General features: G+C 36.9%; 1 protein-coding gene across 2 annotated transcripts; it reads left to right on the forward strand.

Moving 5' to 3' along the window:
- The first annotated feature begins 540 nt into the window (after positions 1 to 540).
- LOC141647859 (uncharacterized) lies at positions 541 to 10079 on the forward strand. Of its 2 annotated transcripts, none has more exons than XM_074456219.1 (8): positions 541 to 796; positions 3914 to 4154; positions 4829 to 4921; positions 5358 to 5801; positions 7283 to 7347; positions 7453 to 7793; positions 8230 to 8492; positions 8902 to 10079. In XM_074456219.1, exons 2-8 carry the CDS (start codon positions 3999 to 4001, stop codon positions 9961 to 9963), a joined length of 2424 nt encoding a protein of 807 aa, XP_074312320.1. In that variant the 5' UTR covers positions 541 to 796; positions 3914 to 3998; the 3' UTR covers positions 9964 to 10079. The 2 variants fall into 2 exon arrangements, with proteins under 2 accessions (XP_074312320.1, XP_074312321.1); XM_074456220.1 differs by lacking the exon at positions 541 to 796 and adding an exon at positions 1447 to 1575.
- The last annotated feature ends 673 nt before the right edge of the window (positions 10080 to 10752 follow it).

The following is a 10752-nucleotide window of genomic DNA, read 5'->3' on the forward strand; positions in this document are numbered from 1 at the left end:
GAGTTGAAAACAATGGAAAAATAAGAAGCCCATAAAAAATGTAACCCAGAACATGGATGGGCGTCCCAATTGTATATGGGAAATGGGCCTGAAAAAAGCGGTGCCAGCGCGCGAAAAGGGGAAGATTGAAGAGAGAGGGAATGAGACAAAATCAAATTTAAGCTAAGATTTTATCTCAGAAGAAGTGGAGTACATAGTTACATACATACATCAGCACAGTATTCAGCAGTACAAAGAACACCAGTACACAAGAGGGGTCTTACTTTGGACCCCACTTACACCCTCTCTTTTTACTTTTTTTACTGACACACACAAACCACTTTGATTTGACATTACCAAAACATACATACATGATACATCCTTCTATTTAATGCAGTATTCTTTTCTCAAAATATTTATGTTTACATTTAAAATCAAACAAATGTATCGGATAGTTTTCTAAAGGTATTTTCGAGGTAACTTATCTACAGTCGGATTTTATATCTCGAAAAGAAATAACCAGACGATCTTTTAAAAGACTTGCTTGCACTACAAATTTATTTTAGAACCACTCATTAAATTAGCGATTTTTAAAACAGAGAAATAATTGAAAGTCATGTCAATCTATCAGAAAAACATAAATGAATAGAATAAAATAAAAAAGGAAACATATTCCATGTTTCTCATTTCTCATTCCATTACCAAACTGACAAAATTAAATGTACCCAGAAAAGCTAAAGGAAAGACTACTTCAGTAGAACAACTTCTCCTTCCTTCCTCATTTCAGACTTCACAGATATTAACACCTCAATTTAAGGTACTAATTAATATTTCTTACTGCTTTTTTCCCTTTTATTATCTTTTGATTGTTCATCCACTTTTATCCACACTCATTTTGGTGAGATTTTTATAGGATTTTCTGCTTATTATTATTATTAGTTTTTTTTTGTTAATTTTGTAATATTTGCTTCATGATTGTTGTTATTTGAACATGGTTTGTGGTTTGGTTAATTGATACTGGTTAAGTTTATTGATTGTTGCTTGTGTTGGTTTTTTGTGTGTGTTCAAATTTTTGTAAGTTTTGTGGAGTATTTTGTAAATTGTGAATTGGGTCATTAAATTTTTGGGATTCTGAATTTGGGTTGGATAGAGAAGTAGAGATGAAGGGTTGTGGAATTGGGATTAATTTGGTGAATTGGTTTGAGAAATGTGGAAGGAAATGGAGTTATAAGAATGTAGCTGGTACATTAATGTTAAATAGGATTGTGAGTGAATGTACTGGAGATTAATTACTTGAGGTTCGTGTTCGTCAACAAGAAATGAGAGATTATGATGATGTGAGAGAATGTTAAGAATATATTATCCTAATCTTTTGTTTTGTTGAATAATATAGCATGTAGATAACGACATTGTTGTCATTTTCTCTAAGCTGGTGTATAAGGGCATTGTTTTTCTAAGCTGACGTAGGGTTCTTTGAGCATGAAGTAAACAAACAAAAGGCGCGTAGAGAAGGATGTTATTTTCTGTTGTAAGCAGGAAGGACTGATAATTTTGCTTGGGAAAGTTTTGAGAAGCTTGTTAATGTGAGGGGAAAAGGTAGTTCAATTTTTTGTTGGTTTTATGAGATGATAATGTAGATTCTTTTGGAAAGGCTAAATTTCTGCAGACCAGAATGTGAATGTGCGGAATAAGCTGGGTATGTTTAATTTTCCTATTACTTCTGGTTGGCTATTGAATGAGAGCTGGAGATGGATCTTTGTCTCAAGATCCATGATAAGGAGTTTTTTTTTTGTTTTATTCGAAGTTAATCAATAAGATTTAAGCAGAAGTTAGTGAAACGTTACGGGTATGGAAATACCAAGATCTTCCCTTGGTTTTTTAATAAACTGTTTGTTTAGAAGACATATTTAATGATGTCTTTCAGATATTTAATACTTTTAGTCTGGCATATGGCTGCGCTTTTTCCTCCGTTTATGCTAGGTTAGTTATGCGGTTGAGATGGAATTGAGATTAACAGACTATTCATTTAATGTTTTCTCAATTTCACGCGTGTTCCTACTGGAAAATCCAAGATGTCGAGCTTCTTCAGACATACTCTAGAGGGATGTAACATTCGTATTAGGGTGTCCCTTAGATATGAATAATGGGTAAGGACAGTATAGTGATCTAGTTGAAGGGCTCAATAACTTGCTTGGATTTTGCAAAGAGTAGTAGGCTGTTACCTTTTCTTTTCTCTTTGTAGGGTTTTCGAATGTAATGATTCTATTTGTATTTCGTTTTTGTTTGTCATTTTAGTGATTTTTTCTTTGGTGGTTATTTAGTCCTGGTTAGTTCTGTTAGCTTGGGAAGAGTACGTTGAGCTCTGCCATGTTTGAAGCAGTTGTACTTTGGAAACAAATTCGGTTTTTACTGAGTACTTCAAATTCCAAAATGAAGTCCTATTAAAATCTTATGACTAGCAGCTTCCTTTCATTCCTTTTCAGTGTACATATATATCAGTTCCAAAGTATGCAGTTGTTTTCAGTTGTGTTTAATAACCCTCGGCTACAAAATGTTTTCTAAATTGGAGCTGGGTGTAGAGAGCTGCTTCTGAAGTGATTTTCTGATATATCTTTCAATGTCTGCTTGTTTTTAAGTGTACATCTGAATTCTGATAAATCTTTCGAAGTCTGTTTGTATTTGATGTCTTCTACATGTAATGTTATTTTACATCTTGCACATCACTGAACTGCCCAGTTGAAACCTATGGTTTGGATTATGCATGGACAACTCATATAACATTGACCATGGTACACTAGAGTACTAGACAAGATATATAACTATAGGTAGCTTCGTAGCTGGACAAATTTCATTCTGTATGTTGAGTTTTGGGGATTTTATCTAACCTTATTTTATCTTATCTTAACTATTCTAAGAGTAAGATTATTGGTAGTCTTGAGACAAGACTCACTCTCAAGACTACCAATAATCTACCCTATTCTTGACAAAGTCTTAAGTTGAGTCTTGGAAATCCAAGACTCAACTTAAGACTTTAGGTGAGTCTTGACCCCACTTTTAGTGGAAATTATCCAATGAGTGGATACCATGTGTCATTTCTTTTTGTAAAAAAAAGAGGTGAGGTAAAAAAGTAGAGTCTAAGGTGAGTCTGATGGATAATGTATGAAGTCTGAGGTAAGTCTGAACAATAAAGAAATAATAAAAGTTAGTGAAAAGCTGATGCGACAGAGTCTTAAGACTTTGAAGAGTCTTGCTGATAATCTCACACTAAAAATTTTGAAGTATCTATATGAGGTACTGTTTCTGAGGAATAGTTTTTTTCTTAAAACAAAAAAGTCGTTCTTTTTTCTTTTTTCTTTTTCTTAACTTACTATTTTCTGAAAATAAGCTAATTTACCTCCAACTCAAGATGTCAAAGTTGGTGGTGGAGTGCCACTTTGACCTTTGTATAGCTGCATGTGTGTACCACTAAACTTTACTAACGCGTTTATGCTAACTATTTCTGGTGTAGTCTTCTACGTTCTCTATAATCTATGCATGAACTTGACTGGTGCATTTATGCTAACCTGTCTGGCTTAGTCTTTTACGTTCTCCATAATCCATGCATGGTCATACATTCATATTCGCACTTGTACGTGCAGCTGTGAATTTATGATGTAGCCATCTAGGTTGCTAGCGTTCGGTTTGGAAACTGATATCAGTAATTTCACTAACAGTGCTTTTGCAGAGATACCCTCTCCTTTTCGATGGTGATATTGGGAGATATCCTCTTTTATTATTTGGTGCTTGTAATGGACGCATTCGAGTCTAACAGCCTGTATTTGTGTGTTAGCTTCTGTCATGATTCGTGACATAATAGTTCTACAATTGAGATTCTTGCTGTTTTTGACTTCCCACAGCTTCTGATGTTTCCTCATTTGACTGTTGAAATTTGCAGTGAGCTTGGCTGATGGGTATTGATATAATCTGAAAGTTGTACACTTGTACAAGTATACCAAGATTCTTATTTGTGATAGACAAATATGTCTACGGCAAAAGTGATCTTTACATATAAGCGAAAGCGATTATCTTCACGCTGTGATGTTGGAACCAGTGATGTTTGCCCTGATTTTTCTGCGGACAGTCATGCTGGAAAACCTCAAGCGGTTCCTGAGGAGAGATCAGAGAAAGATCCAATGGTGAGTACACTTGTAGTCTTCTGTTAAGAACGAGGCATTTGGCCAACTACCACGTATGTAATTCCTCAAGATTTTTTAAATTCAAGGCTAAAATTGAATGAAGTAGTGTTGGGAATTAAATAATAAGCTCATGTAAACAAAATGATAAACTTAACATGATTCAGCAGTCTCACAAAACTTTTCTTAGTTTGCTAATAAGGTAACACTATATATTCCACTTAATTCAACATTATGTGCGAAAATGAAAGGCAAATTAGTGGTGTTCTTTTTGGTTGGCTTAATAACCATATTTTTCTGTTGGTATCATGGCTTTGAAGTTAAGGTGTTGCTGTGTGACGGAGAGGTCACGGGTTCACGTCCTTGGAACGGCCTCTTGCCAAAATGGCAAGGGAAGGCTTGCCCCTATTACACCCTTATGGTGGGACCCTTCCTCGGACCCTCGCCTTGCAGGAACGCCATCGTGCACCGGGCTGCCCTTTATCATGGCAAACTATAATCAAATAATCATTTAGAACTGGCAATGGGAGTCGGCTTCCCCTCCCTCCCCCACTTTTTCCTTTTCAAGCCACGCTTGTAATGTCATTTTGAACAAATCTGATCTAACAACGTTTCTTGAGCTCCTTTGTTCACCGGAATTAGATCCTCTTTTCCGCTCAATTTTTTTTTTCTTGTAGATTTTCAAGGTTGGTTTAAATGACGCGGACTGCTCAATGGATTACCAAAGTTGTCTTGATCCATCTAATCAACATGTAGAGTCAAAACTTCAGGTTTGCTCTTTATCGGTTTTCATGTTATTAATGATGTCTGAGCTCTGGTTTCCTTTCTTATCTGGCAAAGGCCGGAAAAAAGTGAGTCAGAACAGAATTCAATTGTGATTCTATCTCTCTTGTTACATTTCTAGCATTGCTGTCAGGGAAAGAAGATTTTTTATAGTTCATGTCCTCAACTCCATGAAAGAAAACCGGACTTCGATTTTAAAACCTATAAGTTTACCTGGCTTTTGTATTATGTTTCACTTCCCTTTTGTTTTTCACATTTCCGTCTCTATTTTTTTTCGCATTTTTGAGGTGTGCGTTCACCATGGACGGTTCTAAAGGATGATTCATGTCAGCCGACCCCAAATCATTTTGGGATTAAAGCTCTGATGTTGTTGTTGCATGTCCTCAACTCCATGAATTTACTGAAATCAAAAAGAATTTTCAGGTTCAAGGATCCGGCGCTTGTAATTCAAGGGAAAGGCATAATGGATCCAACGAATTGTCTGAGGATAATAGTTGTAAGGCATCAGGCGAAAATGGTTGCACAGAAACAATAGTGGACACCACAAAATCTTCATGCTCAGATCTGGAATCAAGCCGTGCCTTCAGTGATGGATGCTTAGAAGTTTCGAAGCGCAAATTGACAGCTCCACTGCTTACTTTCAGCCGAAGGTTGAAAAGAAAAGATACAGGAAATAGCGCTATATTGGGAGAGATACCTGCTAAAGAAGGAGGTGTAGGCATTCGGGAGAGTGAACCCATATGTGCTCCCGCCACTTCATGTAAAGAGATGATAAACAAAATTCAGGCGGTTGAAAAATCTGCAACCCTTAAGGTGACAACAGATAACATTGTCACTGGAAATATGCTGTGTCAAAGCAGAGAAAAAGTAAGTACTATCAGCTTATGCATGTGTGGCTTTATGGTATATCCTGCAGTGCAGCATGTGTATCAAGCTGTGTAACGGTTTAATGTTTGAGGATTTCTGGCGAGTCATATTGTGTATCAGTGAGTCTTGTATGGGATGGTCTCGCATCTGAGACCAAACTATATCATTATGTATTCCTCATTTAATTATAGGGTTAATGGGCTTAATCTCACATGTGGTACCAGGGCTAGAAGTGAGTGTTGTATATTTCAATCCATATTTGTATGTGTGCCATTAGTGTTATATATACAATAAGGGTCAGGAGGAGTCAGAACTCAATTAATAGTCTAACTGTCAATCTCGGTGGTTTGTGTCTGGTTCTCCGAATTTTCTTGTTTTGGTTCGTGAAATACCATTTGACTGTGATCTGCTGGTTAACTGGCTACTTGAAGAGATTTGGTGGTTTTTCAGTCGAGATTGAGATTCACACCTTACGGTACAAAAGATTACGTCTTCAGCTTAAACAGAGGTGGCTAGCATTCTTGCAGTCGTTTTGTTTTGTTTTACTCAAGTGTGATAAGTAGAAAGTGCTATTGGGACTTGGGAGAGCTGATGGAAGTTCAAAATATTAGCAGTTAATTCTTTGTGTCAGATTTTAGTACTGTAAATCGCTTCGACTGAAGTCGAGGTTAATCTTTTCCGGGAAGGTATTCTAATTCTCTTTTGTCTAGACGTTTGGTTTTCTCATATTTCAAACTTGATGTCTTATTTTTCATTTGAATCTCATATTTCAAACTTGATGTCTTTATTTTCTTCACATTTATTCGGTTATTCCCATTTAAAGCTCTTCTTAGCTCTCTTTCAGAAGGATTTTTTTATTTTATGTGATATCTTTTTTCTTTCATGTTTTTTGCCAATGTTTTTTTGTTTCCTTATACTAATCCTTCCCTTCACACTACTTCATGTTTTTTTTACTCTCATTAACAACCATATTTTGTTGATCTCCGTTGAAATCGAAGACTCCCTATCTTTTGGTTTTAGATTATGATGGAATAAATCAAAATGACTCATTAAACTGTTTGTGTCTATTTTAGCAGTCATTTCGGTGCAATTCTCAATGCACTTTTCATTATGGGCCGTTCGAAGAAGTCTCTTTGTATTGTTAACTGAATGTCACAGAGGTGAGGTAGCGTACATCTAGCTCTCCTTACCCTCCTATATACGGGAACACTTGACGCACTGGGTTAATGTTGTTCTGTTGTACTGATGGTTACAGACTTACATGTGAACACATGATTATCCTCATATCATTGTGGGATCAAGCCTTTGGTGTTGTAAATTGCTTCAATGGTTGAATTGTACTTGGCAACTTTAGATTGCAAGAGAACAGGCTTATCACACTTAATTTTACTTAATATTGTTGTTTTTGTCTCATTTTTATTCATGCTTTGGTGATGATAAGAGGATTGAAGTCTAATGCTTCTGAGTCTATTGTGGGACAGATGACTAACAAAGAATCTGGAGATTCTTCTTGCCTTTGCACAAAATCTTCTCCAGACATTCCAGCGTATGTAAAACTGTTCTCCGCCTTCTGTCCTCCCCAGCCCACGTTGTCTCTTCCAAGTATATTGCTTTGTTCTTGTAATTTTGAGAAAAGAGTATTCTATGATAGGTTAAGACAAATAGAGGAGAAGAGGTGCTCTCAGGATGACTTGGTCGTGAATGTGCCCTTTTTTACCAAACAAAGTTCCTCTGTGTCGTCTGCATTAGATGCACCTAAAACCACAAATATTCAAAAAGAGATAGCTTTGCGGTCATCGGATGATGAAATTCTCTCTTGTTGTGATGATGTCTGTAAAACTGTTGAGCAACATGTCTCAAATCAATGTCGGACTTCCAGCGGGGACTCTCAGCTGACTTCAAGTGATTGTTCAGATGTGAAAACATTTGCTGACAAACCAATGCAAAATACGGCCTCTTCTGCTTCTTTAGACGTATCCAATCCCCCATCAGGTATTGTAGCTCTTAATCCAATTCTCTGAATTCTTATGATTTGCTTTTGACAGAAAAGATGGAAAGTAGTAGTATGGAAGGGCATTCTTGCTTTTAAGTTTAAATTCCTTAATGACCTTACCGTTGCACATCACTTTTTGCTTAAGTACCATTGTTGCTTTTAAGTTGTTCCTGTCCGTTCATAAGTTGAAAATCACCCAACAAGATAATTGTAAGAATTCAAAATATCAGCTGAAATGGAAAGTAGTAGAAATTAAAGAGTATCTTTCAGCTATTAGCAGAAAATCTATAAACCAGGTTTATGTGTCAGTATGAAATTATGAATGTTGCATGGTGATACTCTTGCTTTCTGGTACATCTTATTCATGCATGCAAAAGAAGGTTTAAGGTATTGCTTAGGTAAAGCTGTATCATGGTTTGTGAATTTGTATTGCAGGTGCTTTTGTGATTGATTGCAATTTGATTCCTGAGTCTAATCTTCAAGAGAAAGAGTCGGATGCTGTTCACCATTCTTCTGATGAAACTGAAAATCATGGCAAGGTTATGGAAAAGGGGCAACTAAAGAGGAAGGATCTGGAATTATTTCGAGATATTGATCTGAAAGTTGTTGATTCACCATCAAGTGATGTAGTACGTTTAAGTAATGACCTATATACCCCAATGGCAGCAGGAAAGAAGCCTGAAACTAAATATCTTCAGGTAGCAAATATAGAGCTTCAGTAACCATTTATTTATCGGTTTTATCGGTATAATGATTTCCGCTTTATTTTACATTTTAATGAATGTTGTTTTTTACCTTCTTAGGCTTTGGAACATGATGAAATAACACAAAATGGCTTGTTAAATTGGTTGTGGTTCTTGTATTTTTGTATGGGTCATTCAACACATTATCTGTGCTCTCTCTTATATAAAAGTAACTTTCCATTACATCCGGCCTCACTTGGTGCCTTAGGCAGGAGCCTTTGGGGCAGTGTGGTAATCTTTCTCTTACTTATGTCCTTGAACTGCCTCTTCCTCTTTAAGGAAAGATGTGCCTCTGGGATTCTGTAGTCCATGATCCGTGATGAGGATTACATGCATATTAATTTGCATGTTGGTGTTTGTACAGCTATTCTCAGAAGCTGGGCAAAATGGACATTTGGCTTCAGCGACTACTACTTCGGAGATGGGATCCAGGGGAGCTCAATCAAATGGAACTTATTATTCAAATTGTGATATGCCTCAGCTTAAACAAGCCTCAAGGAAAGCTTCAGCTACTATAGGTCTATCTCTGCCAATGGAGCCTATGCATAAATGTCAAACATCTAGACACAGCTCTGGCATGCGCAAAGACCATAATGTCAGCATCCGAGAATTCATTCAAAATCCAGCGGTTCAATCCTTTCCCGATCAATCATCATTAATGTGGCAACAAAAGGTACTACTTGACACCTGTAACTCCAGGGCTACTGCCCTAAGGGGAAACCGAGCCATGTCCTTAGACCGTTTCGAGCCAGGTGGGCCCATGTGGTCAGAAGAGGAGTTGGACTCTCTTTGGATAGGTATAAGACGGCATGGAAGGGGAAATTGGCATGCTATGCTACTTGATCCAAAGTTGCGGTTTGCACCGTGGAGAGTTGCAAGAGACCTGGCTGCTCAATGGGACCGAGAACAGTGCAATCTTTTTAACAGACAACATATGTCGATCGAGACTCGTCTTTCACTCGGAGATGTATATGCCCGAAGGGAAGGGGGATGTTTTAGAGGTAATGTGGTAAATGAGTCTCGTATGAATGTAACACTAGCTGGTAAATTAGGAAATTACAGTGGTAACTCTTTCAGCATTAGAGATGGTATGGGTTTTGATCCGAACAAATACTTACCCCATTGGCTTCAAGAGCCAGCTGGCACTTGTTCAAAGTTTTTCGAGCCGTCTCCTGGGGTCTCCGCTATCCCACAAGTAGGTGGGGTTAAGCTTGTAGGCCCGTTTTCAGAGCCTTCTGCCACATCCTGTTGGGGGAGGAACCTGGACAATTTTAAGGTTCCAGGCACCATGCCTGGTGAAATACAGGCTCCCAGTGGCGGTGAGCCTTCAAAGAGAAAACAAAGTAGGGAGAAAAACCTGATTGTTATCGATAGTGATGGTTCATCAGAGGAAACAATATCTGATGATCATAATATTAAGAACTAATTGTCTATGAGATAATGTTGTAATTGTTGATGGATTTGTACAAAATGTGCTCAACTTACAGTAGTGTACTTGTAAAACAGTTTTGATGAACTGTGAAATTTAGTGTATTTGTCACATTGCCTGTTTCTTTTCTCAGCTGGTTTGATAGACCTGCATTTATGGATAGTAAAACTAGCCGAAAAGTTAACTAAAACTGAAAACTGAAATCAGAAAAGGTAATTGAAAATTATGAGCTAACAAGGTAACTGATTATATAGAAAATGTTTGGCAAACTATATGAAAATGTAGCTGATTGTTGGTAAAATGACGTAAAAGGGTATGATAATTATTTAATATTATAGATTGAATGGGTTAAAAATGGAAGATAACTTATTTTAGGTACCTGAAATCTCAAATGCTACTCTAGGTAGCATTTTATTTTAGATAGCTTATTTAACCAAATAAGCTACTTGCCAGATACTTGAGAGAAAAAAATAAGGTAACTGAAATTTTGGTAAAAAGAGCTACTTTGGTCAAATAAGCTATCTAAAGTGTCATGTTAAACAAAGTCTTAAGTGTCGGAATGTGACTGATATCGATTGATCATAACCACAATGGTGAATGTACATGAAAGGCAAACCTCCTCTCATATTTTGATCATGAATAGTGCAGATTGAATAGGGCAAGCCATTCACAGTTTGGTGGTGATAATGCTTTAGAACTTCTAGCTCCACCACAAACTATTGTAGAAATGTGCTCCATGTTTGCCCAATTTATTACGAGAATGGTTATAGAATCCCGATTTAATCA

Source organism: Silene latifolia, chromosome 3, assembly GCF_048544455.1.
Source record: "Silene latifolia isolate original U9 population chromosome 3, ASM4854445v1, whole genome shotgun sequence".
Lineage (NCBI taxonomy): Eukaryota > Viridiplantae > Streptophyta > Magnoliopsida > Caryophyllales > Caryophyllaceae > Silene > Silene latifolia.